The 19,350-nt window shown below is 34.9% G+C and overlaps 1 protein-coding gene across 3 annotated transcripts; it reads right to left on the reverse strand.

Annotated features, from left to right (window-relative positions):
• Positions 2,584–15,761, reverse strand: LOC18791113 (DNA polymerase I). Of its 3 annotated transcripts, XM_020555468.1 has the most exons (16): positions 15,479–15,761; positions 14,917–15,142; positions 13,218–13,297; positions 12,548–12,586; positions 11,809–11,827; positions 11,069–11,140; positions 10,028–10,081; positions 7,683–7,810; positions 7,533–7,601; positions 7,281–7,366; positions 6,056–6,165; positions 5,554–5,604; positions 5,075–5,133; positions 4,305–4,349; positions 3,375–3,449; positions 2,584–2,942 (listed from the first exon to the last, which is right to left on the reverse strand). In XM_020555468.1, the coding sequence occupies exons 1-16, from the start codon at positions 15,647–15,649 to the stop codon at positions 2,823–2,825; spliced, it is 1,404 nt and encodes a 467-aa protein (XP_020411057.1). In that variant the 5' UTR covers positions 15,650–15,761; the 3' UTR covers positions 2,584–2,822. The 3 variants fall into 3 exon arrangements, with proteins under 3 accessions (XP_020411057.1, XP_020411058.1, XP_007224936.2); XM_020555469.1 differs by lacking the exon at positions 11,069–11,140; XM_007224874.2 differs by lacking the exons at positions 10,028–10,081; positions 11,069–11,140.

Raw genomic sequence — 19,350 nt, forward strand, 5'->3', positions numbered from 1 at the left:
ATATGAAAAATTGGTTTTAGTGTAAAATACGATTTAAGCTAAAAATGATCGCTCGTTAAGTCAATATATACTTCATACTAAAATCCCATAAATCAAATTTTCTTATTTGATGTGTAAGGAATAAAAGCTGCCAAAAATTATCTTGAGAACAATTATGATTGCAACCAATAAGCAATATAATTCTTGACATATGTGATATAAATATATATAAATTTTTCATATGTATTGTAAGTTTGAATTTTTTGTTCTTTATAATTTGTAAGAGGCCCCCACACACATAAAATTCTAGCTTTGTCACTAGGTGCAATGGCTATGAGGGCCCTTGGTCTGGTGTCCGTGTTGGCTACCAAACTGTACACCACGAAGACTGGTTTGTCCTTTGCCCTTGATGCGTCGTTCGAGGCACTGCTTCTTGAGTCGAATAGCCTCCAAGCAGTCAAGCTAGTGAACTCAAATGATGAGTGTTTTGTGGAAGAGGGTGGATTAGTTGATGAGATTCGAAGATATCTGCACTCGACACCACAAGTGGTGGTCTCACATATCTCTCAAAAATGCAAATATGGTGGCTCATCAGCTGGCCAAGTTTAGTCTCCGTCATGGAGGACTTGGTTTTTGGTTGGATGTTGGGCCCCCATGGCTAATGGATTATGCGCAGGGTGTGATAGTCCTGTTGTGTGATTTTCTTGTTTGTTTGATTGCTTTATGGGCATGTGTGGCACTTTTTCTTATCTGAAGTTTTGTCTCATTGGGTTTTCTTCAGGAAGGTTTTAACAAGGCCACTCTAATGCATAACCAAGGTCTAAAATATCGGTGATATCGGAAATATCGGTAGTCCAAAAACATAGAAATTTCGATGGAAATATCGGGATATTATCAATATCGATAAAAATTGAATAAAAACCACAAAAATTGTAAAAAAAAACTTGAAAATTTTTATTGAAACTTTGGAGGATGCTTATTTAGTCAATTATCTATTAGTTTATCACAAAAAATTAGAAGGAAATGCATTGCATGATGGATTTAACTAATTTAAATTGATTATATAACGAGCTGACAAACACTGTGAGTGTAGAAAATATGTAGTAATTAATGAAAGAAGATTAAACACACCACAATCATTTATATATAATGATTTACTACAATATTTTACATTTTATACATTGCATGGTAAGATACATAAGTGACTTAGTACCACATAGAGTTCCTATGAGGCTCAAAATTTTCACATCTCTATGTGTAAAGTAAGTGTATTGTGAAGAGTAGTCATCAAATGATAAATCCCCAAAATAGTTTTGCATGTAATTGTTAACATGCCACCCATATGGATCCGAGATTGGTTGACGCTGTCCATGAGCAAAATCATTTGAAGATTGAGTCTTGGATTCTTTCCATGAACTGCTCGATTCCTTCCCAAAAGGAATGAGATATGAAGTTTAAGGAAATGGTTGGTTATGAGTATAATCATAGTTACTACTTCCCACTCCAACAGAGTCCGAAGTTATAGATAACAAATCATCTTCTTAACTTGACAAAAGAGCCTTGCCTCTTTCTCTACGAGTAAACAGTGCAGAATGGCCCCCATTTTTATACAAATTAAGAAGAAATTGGTTTCAAGAGTCTCATTTTTATACCTCCCAAAAAAAAAAATTAATGATATACATGTGTGAACTTTGTCAAAGTAAGAAATGTAAGGTCCATCATTCCGTGCCTGTCCATGTCTCAATATTCAGAAGAAAAAAGAACTTATCACTTGGACGCCACAATACAAAGCAAACCAAGGATGACTAATTTTACAAGAGGAAACACCTTGAATCCCCTTTGTGTTTTTTTCCCTTTTTTTTTTCCTTTTTTTTTTCCTTTTTTTTTTCATTACATCGATATTTTCGATATTTTAGCGATATTATAGCGATATTATAACAAAATATTGCTGAAGTGTGAGCGAAATTATCGACGTCGATATTTTCCAATATTATCGTCGATATTCTCGATATACGTTTCGAAATATCCGTAATTCAAAAAAACGATAATATCCTTGATATTTCGTCAATATTATCGATATTTTAGACTATATGCATAACTAAAACTTGTATTGGTTTGTTTGGATTAATGGAATTCTGATTTTTTTTTTTTCCCGAAAAACAAACGTACGTAGTACCAACAGAAGGAACAAAACATAATAAAGCTAGACCCTTCTCTACAAACAGTTTCAAGGATGAAATTCATTTGAGCACAAATATTACTATGACTAAATTGTAGCAATAGTCCCTGGACTAAGACCAAACTTTACTTTTCGTCCCGCATATTGCTAAATTGTTACGGTGCTACTTTAATTATGCCTCTATTTTTAGAAATTGTCATTTCCATCATTTCAGAGAGGAGATTTTCCCCCGATCCACCCAAACACCCAAATTTCTTCTCCCCCACATAAAAGACACCAAGTCCCAAATGACCCAAAACCCATCACCGCCACAAACCCACAAGCACAAGAAGAAGAAAATTCAAACAGTCCAAGTGGGGCTGCAAGGCTCTTGGTTTGTTCACAGAGAGAGAGAGAGAGAGAGAGAGAGAGAGAGAGAGAATTGAAGCATCATTGGCCCCAAGTAATTTCAAATCCTTTTTCTTCTATTTAAATTAATTAGAAGAACTAGGAACTATATATATACATGATAACATTCACACAAAACATAAAGCTGCTATGAGAAATGAGGGCCGGTGTTGAACCTATAGGCCATACGAAGTTGATGCATTTCCGGTGCTTTTGACTTTTGCAACCAGCATAGGCTTCCTACTACTATGACCCATTGAAAACCTATAAAACTTGATTATGTTTTTCCTAGTTTGTTCCATAAGTAAAATGCTCTCCTGATGATTGGATCAGCTGAAAATCCTTCCGCATATGCACTTATAGCCGTTAAGAGGCTCGTGAATTTCTCCCCATTGTCCTGTAACCACCCAAAATTCTGAATCAATACTCATGAACAAGCACAAACATTAATTAGTTTATCGTGTCAGTTGTAAGAAGATTTAGTTTTGCATACTAACCGCACGTGTTCATGTTTAGATTAGTTAAGCAGGATATAGATGAAATTCAACCGTTTTGTATTTTTATATATAATTTGAACATTGATAAGCTTAGTGGTTTCTGGAAGCTGTTAATAATTCGAGCAACATCTAAGGATATCTTAAAATTTGAAGATAACTAAGTAGAGAGATATTACGCAACACTAAACCACAAATTAAGTGTGGTCAATTAATTTACTATTTGGAATCAAACAAGAAAAGTGATGTATTCAGATGACTTGCTTTGGGTTTGTCTTAACTGTACTCCAAATTTTTTGTTTGAAAAAGATTTGTATTATTAAAATTGCACAAACCTCAGGCTTTTGAAATGCCAGATCATTTGTGGTGAAAGGTACCATGTAGAATGGAAGATCAGAACGTAATAGTGCCTGTCATTATATAGAGCAATTACATATCAAAACAATGTTACGTTGTTAGACAGTACTAGCCATATGAATGAAAATGACATCAAATAGATGGTTACTCAAACCAGAAAAAAGTCAATCTGTACAAACAAGCTTGTGAAGATTAAACTTGGAAGATTAATATATACGGCTGAGACTGGTCATGTATGGATTCAAGCTTTGGAAGGAAGCTATAACTTGAATTGGCAGTTCAACAGAAAAAATAATAAAACTGGCTTTTTTCAAAAACCAAGCTTGCGCAGTTCATGAGCAGCTTTGTTTGTAGCCCCATAAGGATGTTTTACAAGGGCACATCAATCAATCCCTCACAAAAACAAACATACATTAAGAATGTACTCTAAGGTGATTATAACAGATTCCAAATTTACAATGCATTCTTCTTTTCTTCTGATTTATCAGAAATTAAAACAAATAAAAAATCACTTTCTAACACTTCATTTTTAAGATAAATACGTGCTTATATATAGGGACATTGTCCAATAAGTATTTAAGTTAAGGATTGGTTACATACTCCTAATCTCGGCCATTAGATTGCATCTAAGAGACTACCAACACATTTAATGAATGCAATCCAACGGTCAAGATTAGAAGCGTGTAACCAATCTTAACATAAAATACATATATATATATATATATATGAAAGAACAAAACAGTATCTTTTTTCTTTTTTATTTATTTATGATAAATACGTGATTTAAATAGGAAACCCCCATTCCCATCCCTCCCCTACAAAGAAACCCAAAACCGAAAAAATAAAAATAAGAAGAAGAAAGAATGCTAGAACAGAAAAATACATCAAGCGAATGTTGATATGATTACCAAGTTCTTGCTCAAGACAGCCTGATCAGCACTTGTTATCAAGATCTACAGGGAAAAACCAGGCATAGCATTGTCAGTTAGCCATTATAAGTTCTGAACACTTATGAATTGGCTTGCAGGTAATGTCTTTCCATGCCATTTAAAGGCAAAGGAGGACAACAAAAAAAAAAATTAACAATAACAATAAAGCATACACTTAATCTATAATACTGCAGCAAAGCATACACCCTGTGGCTACCAGGATTAGTTCTAAACAGTTTGTCTGACTATAAATTTTGCTACACCCTGCATGTCATATTTTATTGTTTTTTTTTTTTTTCCCGTTTAAAAAAAATACTTAAATTCTTTTCTTGTAACTCAGTGGTGGATTCCTTATCCAAGAATTGCAGTTATCTTGTTTCTCTTCAGAAAGAAAATTTTATCTCACCATATATCTTTATTTTGTTAATTTGGATTTATCAATTTTCTGACACAACAATATCAAATGATTATACTATATCAACCAATATGTTTCTAATATTGTATGATATCCTCAGTAATCCAAGGAAGCTTTTCTGTGCACATGAAAAACAAACTGAAGCATTAGAAGAGTTCAAACTCTGATTGATGGTGCCAACAGGGTCAACCAATCAGAAATAATCTCCTAGCTTAGTTCCACCTCAGCTTATCTCCCTAAAATTATACTAGCTTTTCTTTCTTTTTTTATCATCAAAAAGCTGATATACAAATGAAATGTTATTGTACAAAGCATTTAATTACTGTGGTATTACCTTTCTGATTCGTTCCTCTTCAACTTGATCAACACAGTGCAAAAGATTCTCCAATGTGCCTGTCCACAGAAATGAGATTTATTATTAGCATATTAAGCATTACTGTCTCTGTATCAAGGAATTAACTGAGGAAAAGTATTGAGTTTATAAAAAGACATGTAAACTTAGGTGACCAAAGAAGAAAATTGTGCACATAGAAAGACCTGTAAACAGTCAAGTATATTAAAAGACATCTGTATATTGCTTTGATGGAAAAAACGGTAAACTAGAAAAAGAGTATGAACATCGTAAAAATTTAGCTTTACTTCAGTTAGCAAGAGGACTGCACATTAATAGAATGGTGTATTCATTCTCAGAATCCTAGGTAGATACAGCCCAGCAACACATTAAGCAGCTGGGACCTCATGAAAGATTCCATACTGCTAGAACCAAGCGAGTTCATTTCCAAATGAAAGTAAAAGGATGGTATATTGACGCACCAAATTTAGTGATGAGTTGCACAGCATGAACGTTTCCGATTCCATCAACTCCTGCAATTATAACAACCAAGTTTTGAGAGACAAACTTTAATGCTCCTTTTCCTCTCAGAAATATAAAGGAGAAATCTGGTTAAGAGTTCCAGAATCCTTTTCCAAGCCGAGTTTAATGTTATTACAAGCCATTGTCATTCAATAGAGCTCCATTTTTCCCCCGAATGAAAGTAGATTTCTCTCTCAAGTCATCAGTACGATGCCAAGAGAATTTACGAAGATATCTAGGACCTTCATTCAAAACGAACTTAATTACAATATTCTTAAATAAATGCTCTCTTACATTTCCATTGTTAATATGGAAGAAAGAGATGCATGGTTATAATTACTCGTCATTTTTCAATACTAGACATTAATATTTTTATGCATTTTTTCACACTAAATAAGGAAAAATGTAATATCTTTTTCTTCCTATTTCATTTGAATTTTCAGAAAATGAAAAGCAAATAACCTGGAATATTATCGCATTTGTCACCAACAAGTGAGATCACATCAACAAACTGAGAAGGTTGAAGGCTTCCATATTTTATAGCAAATTCTTCCATGCCAAATGAAACCATACTGAGAAAACAATAAACATATATCAGAGTCCAAACTCTACTAAGCCAAATAATAAATAAAAAATAAGACAATCAAAATAAATGAAAATTATGCCTACAAAGTTTCACACTTCAATTTTTATTGTTTTAACAAGAAACGCAAACGTAGAACACAAGGGAAAGGTGCACCCTGGAGTTCACCCAAGTAAAGATTCAACAATACAGAAACCAATGAGAACAAAATTAATTAACAGCATCCCCAGTTAGAATAAATAGCCTGAAAGGACCAGTCCTTTAAATCTAAAGAACCTAAAGCCCACAAGGATGCCCATAAACGAACAATGTCCAATAATAAAAAAATCCACATCCTCCCTTTTCGCAACTACAGAATCCTCTTTTTTTCTTTTTCTTTTTGGCATCATAACAACCCAAAAAATTTCCAGTACACTACATCTACCAAGCACCAAGCCCGTTTTCCTCACTCTGAAAAACTTAGGATTCTCAAACAGTAATGCCGCACAGTATGCCATGTTGACTACTCAACCTGGTCTCCTAAATAGCCTTGTCCATAAAGCATGTACAATTGGACAATGGAGCATTAAATGATTCAAACAATTGTTCCACATTGCACACCAAACAGAAGAGAGGTACCAATAAGGTTTCCTCTGCACCATGTCACAGGCATTCACCCTCTCGTGAGCAATAACCCAAGGTAGAACCTGGACCTTATGTGGAGGATCATCAATTAGTTTCCAAGAATAGGCCTTGGAAGAAAAGAAACTCCTCATGAACACAGCACCCAGATTCTCTTATTCTACAAATATAGCACCAACAAGACATTTTCTAGAAACACAATGTAACAATTCTTCATAATCAATAACAGCAAATCAAGGTGTAAGGTTATTTAGAGCTGCAATCAAAATTTAATGAAATTGGGTTTATAAATAAGAAGCATGATTAGAAGTATATCATTTTGAACCATTTTATTATTACAACTTTATTCAAGTGCATAAAGATGCATCAATGCAAGGAGTCAAAAGAGCAGGAGAATATGTTAAACAATATTGAATGAACATCATAAATTAAATACAATCAAACAGGTTAAGAGTATAAGCTATGAAGTATAGGGTTACTTACTCAAAGCCACGTGGAGCAATTCGTAAAAGACGTAATGAAGGAGATAGGATCTGGAAAAAGTCTTTGTCTGGGGAGACAACCCGTACCTGTTAAAAAGTCAGTGCAATAAAAACGTAACAGAGAAGAATTAAAGAATTCATACAATTCTTTTAACTTTTTATACCATTATCCCGTTATGTGAATTATCAAAAACTAAACATAATCCCACTATGCCATTTATTGTTCAAAAATAGTTTCTTTTCAGAATTTAACCTTGTACCCAGTATCAACACTCCTAACAGCCAACGTTCCAATCACATCATCAGCTTCCACACCTGGCACCTGCCTTCGAGCAGCTCACAATCAATCACCACAACCAACAGGGTTAACTAGTCATATAAAGCTGTGATGTAGAGCTATTACCTCAATCACCTTAATGGACATAGCCTTAATGGAAGCTTTCAAGTATTGAAGGCCTTGGACAATGGTATCAGGTGTAGGGGGGCGATTGCTCTTGTATGCAGGGTATAAAGTATGACGAAAATTCAGCCCTTCAGATAAATAAAGATCATATTACAACACATCCCTCGTGAAAAAGAATCACGGATAATGGATCATATCTCTTAGCCAGCACATAGTTTTAAAACATCAAATTTTATTGCAAACAGTTATTAAGTTCAGCAAGCACCCAACTCTAAGCAGTATCATGGAAATAAGGAAAGAAAAGTAACTGATTCATGCTGGGCAGAGAAGGGGAATAAAAAGGGAAAACAAGGATGTCAGAATATATCCTAAAGTCAAAACTTCACACATGTAAATTACTTTAAGCTCAAGGCACAGGAAAGATAAATGGAAAGGAGGAAAACAAAGGGTAAGACTATGGTTAAGAGCATCTATGACATATATAATAAGATGCCACTCTAAATAGAGATAAATGGCACATAAGGGTAATTAAAAGCAAAGGAAGGTAGTTGGGGCATTGAACCACAGTAAAAATTGATTTAATCTAGTCAGAAATGTGATCAAGAAAGAGGTAAAATAAGCCCTAAACAAAATATTTTCCCTAGACCAATTTAAGAAGAAGTTAGAAAATAAACAAACAACAGTGAAAAGTACGTCTCTGATTTTACATATACAGTACCCAACAGTAAATTCCAAATTCAATATTCAGCATCCCCACAAGTGAAAAGGGATAGAGAGGGCCCCAGAGAGAGAGAGAGAGAGAGAGAGAGAGAGAGAGAGAGAGAGAGAGAGAGATCAGACAGATGTTACATGGACATGGGCATCCAGGTCTGGAATGTACAAGGTAACAGAGAAAAACACGTCTCAATTAACCATCTATAGTACCATACTCGTTGTTCCATCACCATATGGGAAAAAAAGGGAGCGGAAAATAAGTGACATTCAATTGAAATTATCATTGACCATCCTTACTTGTAAACTTTAGAATAAGAAACCTATCGTTGGCACAAGTGCCAACCAGAAACTTGCTCCACCAATGACAATGAGTGAAAACAAAAACAAGGAAGCACTAAAAGAATAACACCCTAAATTTCTCGAAGAGAAACTTCAAGAGCATAGGCAAATCTTCTCTAGAAGGACCTTTAATATTCAACAGAATGAAAAGAAAAGGTTGAAACTCTTTATAAATTTGAGTCATCGCTGTTGTGTTTTGGCTCGTCAAGATACCAAAGAGATCCACTCAGGATTGAGAAAATCAGTTCTGGGTAAGGAGGAAAGGTGCGCGCAAGATTTCTTACTAGAATTAGGAAATCCGTTATGGGCCTGTTTAATGAACCCAAAACTTGAAAACTGGTACAAGATTCAGATATTTGTACATTCTTATAGATATTTTTAAGAAACTGACTCTTGCAAAGTTCTATATCGAGTGTCACAAAGTTTTTCTTATACGAAGCTAATAAAATCCGATGGCGAAAACATCGGCCAATACACCGATATTATCAGCCAATAGGAGCAGGAGTGGGTAACGCCTTCTAACAGAATAACCGTAACAGAAAAATAAAATATTTGCAATCAGAAAGCAACAATTGGTACAATAAAAAATTGAGATATTTAGTCATATACCCATTCTTAGCACTAATAATATAGATAAACCTTACACCATTTAATTTCTATAAACAAACCCAATAAATGATAGCTAGCCCTATTGAATTTAATTTTGATTATTAAATTACTTTGATTGCCTATTGAGTGTTTTGGGCCTTTTTATGAGGTTTTGGGGTTGGGTTTGTTTTAAGAAATCAATGGCAGTTTTGTAATTTAAAAGAAGTTAAAAGCCTTTTTGTTATGTTGTAAATGGGCTTTGGATGTGTTTCTAAAGTCCATTTCATATAGGGTTTTTTTATAATTTGGGCTCCTATATTGGGTATAATAGTGAATCTCCCTAAAAAATTCCAAGACTTTTAAAATACCTATAAATATATATAAAAATTTCATATGCATTTGAATTTGATATTCATGTTGGCACATAGGAGGTAACTTGGGGTCGTCATATAACAATGGTAGGTACTTGATGACTACATTAGTTGTATCTTATCATTTAGGTAAACTCTGCACGTCTAACATATTATATAGAGTATTATTACAGGATACAACATCCTGTAAGTAATTGTGCATAAACCTCACAAGGCTTTCCAGGTACACATTCCTACCTACAAACCACCACGATTTACTTTTTCGGATTTGCTCACATTCTCAACTCCAACATATGACAAACTGAGAAAAATTAATAAACAAATTAAACATACCTTTTCCTTTAACATTTTCTTTGGATGAAATACAAGTTTGACCAAATGAAACTCCTGAAAAGAGAAGGTTTGTCTTATCAAAATTAGGCTTGGAAAAATAGTTATGCGTAGCAAAGCATCTTGTAACCATAATTAGCCAGTGCCTGGAAGAAAGGTATGAGACTAGATAACAGTGTTCAACATCAACATTTAGATAATACCTTCTAGAAGCATATGCAACAAATATTATACGAGCACCCTAACCACTGAACACAAACCATTACTGGACTATTTTCAAAAGAATAGTCTCGTTTTTCTGCACAAGATTGAATGAGCAACTCTGGCTCTTTGTATTCTCTAACCACCCAAAAAAAAGAGGGAACAAAGTACTGTTTGTAGATTCTTATCCAAATCTATCATTCAAATAGAGATTTCACCCTCCAGAAATGCATAATATATGTTCAACTAATCTAACTACTTATTGATGCATGAGAGAAAATAGATAAGTCAATAAGCTCCTACAGTGGCATATTACATAAAAACCAAGAGACATTATGCATCATCAGAAGTAAGATCCTCTGGGAATATGTAGTTTACTAGTTGGATCATAAAGTGCTACTTTGGCATAACGCCCTTGAAGCTTATCCAGAAAGTTCATTACATGATAGCCCCGGTATGCAGTAGGTATTATATGAAACATAAGATGCACCTAAGCGCAATCTAGCACGAATATGCTGCCTAGAAGGAGCACCTTCTACATTCAAACTTAATTATCACTAATCATTCTACTAGATTCTTGAGACAATTTCATAAGCACTTCAAACACCATGTTCACATAAACCTATGCGTGATAAAATCATAGATCTTAGATAATAATAGCTGGGAGGACCAAAAGCCATTACCACCATTGCATGATGTATACAAAATATACTTAGTTATCAGTGCAAATATTTGTGAACATGAGAGATGGAGAGCTAAAGAGAAGGTGTAAGTGAAAGGAACGTTGGGAAAAACAAGAAGAAAAAATTATTAAATAAACAGAGTAAGAAGTGGGGAAATCACCACAGTATATATGGAAATTTTTCCATCTGTAAAGAGGTCTGAGTGCGTTAATTTTGAAGTTTGACCACTTATCTACCATCAAAATAATAAGGCAAAAGCCATTATACGTAAATCTGCAGATAGTAGCTAAATCTTTATACAGTGAAAAATAGCCATCTAGACTTAAAAAGGCTCCTATGGTTGAAGTTGCAGTTCATTCTGAGGATATTTGAAATGCAATGATTGTTAGTTCCTAAATTTGACTTCCTCGTCCACCTTGTCATTACAACTCCTAGCAGTAAGTGGCTAGTTCATTTCTCTCGACTTCTTCATTTCCCTCATCATCGTTAGCTGCTTTTATCTACAGATAAATTATAGTATTTACCTGAAAAGATTTGAAAAATCAGGAAAAGTGGAACCAAGAAAAAAAGAAACCTCACACAAAGTGGCCCATTTTGACGGGGAAAATCCACTAGATTTATTGTAATTATGTTTTCCTAAAGATCTAGAGCAGTGGCATGTCCTGCAAAACCGCTCTGTACAACCTAAGTAACCTTGGGAGACATATGAATAGGTAATCTTGCTTCTGAAGGAAACACCCTGCCCCACTTACATATTGAGTACCCAAGCTAAACCCAACGTATACAGCATTCAAAAGATCTAAATGGTGATAAAAGGTAGAGCATTTAGTACAGTACACGTATATACAACATTTAAGCAAATCAAGTACAAAATGAAGTGGACAAAAATTTGTAACCCACCATCATGGTCAAACACCACCTGCATAAAAGGATGAACAAAAGAAGAAAAAAAATATATTATAAGTACTTTCGTCCAATTAAAAGTTAAGGACAATTTCAGAAATACTCAAGAACTGAACCAAACCAAAGAATACTGGCTGCATGTCCTATTTATAAAATAACTATTTGGTAGAAACAGTACATGCATCTTATATGATGATTGAAATAAATTTGAAACCGCATAAATGGAAACAAGATGGAGAATGAAGAGAACCATAATTTAAGGAATTTGGTTGACTGGATTTGATTAGGGATTTTAAATTGAGTTGATTTGGATTAGGGAGCTAATTAACTTGAACAAGAAGTTGATTAAAGGATTTGATTTTGTTATGATTTTCAGACTGGCCTTATAAACAGGCGGACACACTTGAGTTATGAAATATTGAAATCCAATTGCTTCGCAATTAGTCTTCTCTCTTCCAGTATTTCCCCTCTTCTTCTTCTCCTCTCTTTCTCTCCCTCTTTCGTTTCTCTGTCTTCTCTTTTCCCTATCAGTTTTGCATCACTAATATTTTTAAGTTTGTCTAACCAAATGAATATAGACCAGACCAACCAAGAAGAAACACAATGCAATCCAACCCATTAAAAATAGTAATGAAGAAAACAAAACAAAACAATAACATGCCTGCTAGATATTATGAGTGAAATGGAATGATAATACAGATATGATGGTATACATACATAATGGAAGAAATCATACCGCCACATGGGAAGGGGTAAACTTCAGCACATCAATTATCTGCAAGAAAATCAATAATAAAAAAGGCCTTTAGACCTAGAAATTACAAATGATTAAAGAAAACGTTTTTACTAATGGTTTGGGTTCAACCCAGCCATAAAGACTTCTTAGAGCATGCAGTGCAATCTTAAATAAGATATACCCAGTTAACAGGAAGCAGATACCAGTGAAAAAGGAGTTGAACTAGGAAATTTTCAATTTTTTTTTCGGTGGCAATTGTAACAAGAAGACTTTAAGGGTTAATTGCATTTGGTAACTTACACAATAAACATTATTTCCTTCAAAAATTTCGTACTTTGCCTTTTGTTGTAATAAAATTTTGTTTCTCTTCGAAAAAAAATTATTTCCACAATTAAAATAATGGACTACTATTTATTATTCTTCAAATCAGGATTCAGGGATCAAATAGAAAAGATGAACAATGATAATTGAAATTTGATCACACAATCGTATATTCACACAAAAAGTAATGTAATTTGTGCGCTAAATCTATAATTTATCATCTATGAGAAATCACAACTTTCGCAAGCATATAAATTTGCATCTGAGAATGAGAATGACATAAGGTCTGTTATTAGAAATACACGAAAACAAGCAATCGAAAAAAACCTTTTAGATAAACATCACTTACAAGAGAAAGTGCTGAAAAGATGGTTAGCACCCAATCTCCGTTTCCATCAGCATGTGACAGATGGCCATGGTGCAACTTTGCTACTCTCAATAAATAAAGCAATGGTTAGTGGTACTATACTACCAAACGATTAATGAAATTCAGATGAGCTAATTTTTGGATGCATTTTATGACTAAAACTAACTTGTATCCTCTAGATGCAAACTACCATACAATTGAAATTGTTACAAATGTGGTACCTCTTATAACCAATTCTGAAAAATACAAAATAATACAAAATAGGATTCCGAATACATATTGTCAGGGATATCACCCTAAAGCATAACGTTTTCTTGGCAAATTTGCAGATGGAAATAAAAAAGGAAATTGGCAAATGCTTTTTAAAAATCTGGATAGAAACATCCTCTTGCTAATGGTGTTGTTAAAAATTCAAAAGGGCAGCAGCTTGTTGTGCAAGGTTCAAAATTTGCAGAAATCATCAGAGTATAGAATTAACATAGTATATAAATATTGTGCATATGTCATTTTGTGGATATCATGCATCATAGGCCAACTATGCAATTCTAATAAAGTGCATATAAGATGTTACAGATTCTGCCATAAATTTAGCCTCACACATAACTTAGAAAATCTTTAAAATTCTAATTTTCCGGTACTTTTAAATCATTTTCAGAAGTAAACACTGACTTCAGTAGACAGGAAAATGACTAAAAAGGATACAAAGTTAAACATGTAAGTTGCTTTAGATTGAGAGAGAGAACTCGAAATTGCATAAACACAGAACAGATGGACAGAAACAAAAAAGCATGGAAAATTAGGTTTCTGTCAGAGGGACAGAAACACGGAACAGAAAAATAAAAAAATAAAAAAATAAAAACGTAGAATCCAAAAGTTGCAAGAAGGCCTTCAGAAAACAATAATCAAAATCTGTATGTTAGGTTTCTGTCAGAGTATAACATCAAAGTTTATCAGTTTTTTATTTTGCTTCGTTTTATTTTTGAAGATTAAGAGATCAGACAGATGTTGACCAAAGGTTTGGAGGTTCATCATCTAAGAATTTAATGTCATAGGTTAAAATTAACCATGGGGCATCAAAGAAGGACTGGATATTGGCTTTTCTAGAAAGAAAACATTGGCAGTAGATTGTACCTCATAAAGTGACATTTCTTTTCTTATCCAAATGCGGGTAAACACACCAAAAGCGACATTCATTTTATTGATCAGTGACTCTAGTTCAGATAGAAACATGGATAATCTTTCAAGGCGCAACAAGATTATACATTGGTGTTGAGGAATAATTGTGAGTTAGTCAACCACCCAACTGCTAAATTTGTATAGAACTAAGTTCACTTATGTTCTTGTCGTTTCAGGTTCCACGTGCTATGTCAAAGATAGTTGTAGAAATGTCTGCACGACCCTAATGTCTTCCATTGAACATCTACTATAAAATGAAACACAGGGACCTCCAAACTGCCAAGCTTCCAAAAACTTGAAGCTTTCTAAATCTTAAATCACTTGTATCCGTGAATAATAAATAAATGCTAGCATTTCCAGTAACCAAAGTAGATGTGCTAAAAAGTTCATAAAAAGTAAAGCAGTGCATCTGTTTCAACGTAGGCAATAAACAACACATCTGATTCCAATTCCAAAGTGAAGAAAATCACTTGACTTATAGCAACAGAAGGAACGTACAGCATACCTAAAAGTTTATAGTACGCTCTATAAATGATTGATGTGCCATCGATGAGCATGACTCTACCATCTGAAGGGTTACTGTTCACTGTTTTCTCTTCTTGCTTGACTGAACCTAGCGGCATATCTCCGCATAGTACTTGCTCACTTTTAGAGTAAAATGCAGCATCCCCATTCTCACGAACAACTCCCGGTAAAGCCGAATTAAAACTACAGGATATGTTACAGTAGCCCTAAAAAAATATGGAAAGGAATCCAGTTAAAAATAAATACAAAATCTTATAACCACGCACTATGTAAGACTATGAATCAGCATGCACTGTGAAAATTCAAAACCTTGCCCAAGAACCAATTAGCATACATTCAAGCATACACATGTGCATATACACACACATCACAAAATCCAACCTAACTTGTCATGCATCAAACTCGCAGAAACCCTAAATTTCGTACTCAAAAGGGTTGTCTTCCATCAAATTGTCACATTAAATTAAAGCAACAAGAACAGTACCAGCTCAAACCGTTTCGAACACGAACTCGTCAAAGACAAACAGAGATTTATACAATACCTTTGGGGATTTAATTGGAGAAAAGCGGAGTGAATCAAGTTTCTTTGGACTCTGAATGCTTGAGAAGCTTCTGGCAAATAATCTGAAGCTTCTCCGAAGGGAAAAGGAATGAATGTGAAGCAGCGATGAGTGAGAAGAGGCCATGAATTCATAGCACCATTTCACATTCATTCCAACGGCATTGGCCAAGACCTCGAAGCAGAGAGCGAGCTCAAGGAGGAGAAGGAGCTCTCTCTCTCTCTCTCTCTATCTACAGCTATTAAGCCTAAAGCCTATTGCCCGCCCAAATGAAAATATACGGAACGAAACACGCCGCTTTAGTTGTAAATACCTATCTGGTTTGAGGGTATTATTGGTATTTTGAAATTTTCGCGTGTTGTTAATGGGGGTTGCTGGGGTAATTATCCTCTGTGGCGCGGGCGCAAGCGGCTTTGGTGGACCAATCATCTCTTTTGATAACGCTTGTCTTATTCTTATACTTTGTGGAGATCCAGAAGGACTCGATGGGATGGTCATGGACCGTTAATCGGGGGATTGAGTTTTTGGGTATGTGAATCTGACGGTCGAGGATGCCTGTTACATTTAGATCAAAACAAGAAACTTCATTTGACAAAGGGTTATTTATTGTAAACGTTCCTGAACTTGGCTCCCATTTGCAATTAGGTCCATAAACTTTTTTTTTGAGGCAATTACATTCTTTAACTGAACAAACAATTGCACTTAGGTCCTGCCATCCAAATCTGTCAATTTGTCCATCAAAATTAGGGATAAAAGCTTCCCTTCAGTTAGCATGGATGAGCTGCTCCTTCTTCCAGAATTATTTACTGTGCTGGAGAAAAGGTAAATTTAAGGAAAATTGGTGGCTTTACCCCTGGCTCACCTAATTTATTCACTAATATCCTTATTTTGAAACTTAATCACAAATACCCCTTATAAAAACTCCTTATTGACAGCCTATTGCCCATCCTTCACTTCGTTTTTTTTTTTCCTCAGCTGTTGCTCTTTCTCTTCCTCTTTTTCCTTCTGCCAAACCTCACAAAATCCACCTCAACCATAGAATCTCCCCTAACTCTATCTCATCTTCGTTATATCTTCCAACTAGGAGCTGATTTCAACCCAAAAGTTGAACCCCAAATTTGGACAGGACTCTAGCCAAGGCGCAACTCGCCACCACCGTTATCGGCCTCCACAACGAAGCCACAGTCTTGACTTGCCACCTCCATTGTCAACTTCCACCACAAAGCCACGACACCTTCCTCGTCGATCTTCATTGTGGTGAGTTTTGATATTGGTTTTGTTTTTGTTAATTTTTTTTTTTTTGGTTTTTTTGATTGATTGAGATTATTGGGTGATTGCTTTCACTATTTTGAATGATATAATAATGGGTTTCTGTTGTGGCTTGCTGTTTCTGTGATTGAATGAAACTTACCAAATATTTCATGTGGTTGTTAAGCTCTTGAACTTGGATACACTATTTTGTGCTTATGATTTGTCTTTGAAATGATGTATCACTGTTTTGTGATTGAGACTTGGACTTGCAGATCTCCTTGAAAGTAATGTATTCACTCTTTTGGATGATATTCGATATGAAACAACCTTGGACAGTCAAGGTTTGGCAATTTGTAAGTAGTTAGTTAGTAATAGCATACCCTGGGTTAATGGCTTTGGGTTGGTTTTAACTTTAAGAGTTCTTGATACATGCCTTCCTTGCTGGAGCTTGCAACACAGCTATGCTAGCTGAATCGTTTCATTTTGCATAATACTTATGTTTTAAAATTGTTGGTTATTAATGTTTAATTGATGTTTTATCTATATGGTTTATACACTAGTTGATAGATTTTTTATTAGTAGCTTAACATGTGTTAACAGAATGGGTTTATGATGATGGTCAGAATGTGTTAACAAAATGGATTTTTTATTGATAGATTTTATGATGGTCAGAAATGGACACAATTGCAATTAGGGGTGGGCACGGTTCGGTTTGGACCGGTTTTTGCCTCAAATTAGAACCGATCCTGTACTATTCATCCGATTTGGTTCGGTTCGATTTTAATAAAAAAAATTTCAAAAACTGTCCGGTTCGGTTTGAACCGGTTTCGGTCCGGTTCCGGTTCTTATTCGGTTTTGAACCGGATTATAAAAATTATTTTTTAATACAATTCTCAACTGAAATATTATTTTTTTTACTTGAAAATTAACAAATTATTCAATTTCATATAAAAAATAAATATTAAAGTGAGAAAAGAGAGATATTTTGACATTGAACTTGGATAAATATTAAGTTTTTTTTAGTAAAATTAAAAATATAGCATTAAATATAAATATATATATTGAAATTATATATTTTTTTAGTTTCACCGGTTCGGTTCGGCCCGGTTCGGTTTTTGAAGACATGGAACCGGATCCGGAACCGGTCCAAACCGGTCCGGTTCGGTTTTTGACCGGTTTTTGACTTTTTGGTCAACTCGGTTTTTTTCCGGTTTGGTTCGGTGCGGTTCGGTTCGAATTTCCGGTTCGCCGGTTTGAGTGCCCACCCCTAATTGCAATTTTAGTTTGCTACAATGGAAAATGGGTAACCTCAAAGAAGATGTGCACATTTAAAGGGGGTGGACTCAAAAGGCATAATAGTTTCGCAAAACATCACGTTTGGTGAGCTTTTGGAACGGGTGCATAAGATTGTTAATACAAACAACATGGAAGACAAACTTTGTTTAAAGTTCTCAGTTTCAATATCCTCGAATGAGTGTAAGCATATCAAGATTGAGCAAAATGATGATGTTAAATTTTTTATTAAGTACATTTGTGACGTAATTCCTTCGAAAGTGGCTCCTTTACTGGTGAGCATAGAAGACAAAGGAGTGACAAATGTCGTAGGTGATCGTATGCATATCACGACGGATATAAGTCGGATGGCCTGTTCTTCAAATGCCATAGTTGAAAGCAATGGTGATGTACATGGTGATTTTGGAACATAATATTTAGACATGATTGATTTTACAGGGGTGGAGGGGGTGCATAGTGGTGATAATGGTACGGAAATGAATGGCTTGCAAATGCACTTAGCCCCTCCTATTTTGGCCCATTTGGAGACATTTTCACAAGTGGGTGTGGTGGGTTTCGGAACAACGTCTGAACTTTCTATTCGACATAATTGGAGGCAAATGGGTGAACAAAAAATGCACAATTTGGGTATTGTAAATGATGAAGAAGAAGATAATGAAAGCGCGTACTCACGGAATAATTGGGATCCAAAATTGGAAGTTCGGAAAATTTTCTCTAGTAAGGACGCCATGTCCAACAAGTTACAGTTGGCGGTAGTGAGAGGTCACTTTGAATTTAAGGTGAAGCAGTCTTGCAAGAGTCGATTGGTTGTGGTTTGTTCTCAAGGTCCATGCCCATAGGGGCTTCGTGCATCTAGTTATGGAGAAAAGATCTTCATGATTGTGAAATATAATATGGTCCATGAATGTGATATGAGTTTTATACATGACAAGCATCGTCACACAAGTGCTAAACTCGTTGGTAATGCAGTGAAGCGGAAGTTGAAAGATTCTCGCACAATATACATACCAAGTGATATAATTAGAGATGTGAAACAAAACTTTGGTGTCACCATTAATTATTGCAAAGCTTGGAGATCGAGGGAGTTAGCTCTAATGTCCACTAGAGGTTTAGTAGAGGAGGCATATTCTCTTTTTCCAGCTTATTGTCACGAATTAGAGCGTGTGAATTCTGGCACAAGGACATACATCCACACCGATGAGAACAATCACTTTTTGTATTTTTTTTTTATGACTGTTGGGGCATGTATTAGAGGGTTTCAATCTTCGATGCGGTCAATCATTGTTGTGGATGCCCCGCATTTAAAATGT

Source organism: Prunus persica, chromosome G1 (assembly GCF_000346465.2).
Source record: "Prunus persica cultivar Lovell chromosome G1, Prunus_persica_NCBIv2, whole genome shotgun sequence".
NCBI lineage: Eukaryota > Viridiplantae > Streptophyta > Magnoliopsida > Rosales > Rosaceae > Prunus > Prunus persica.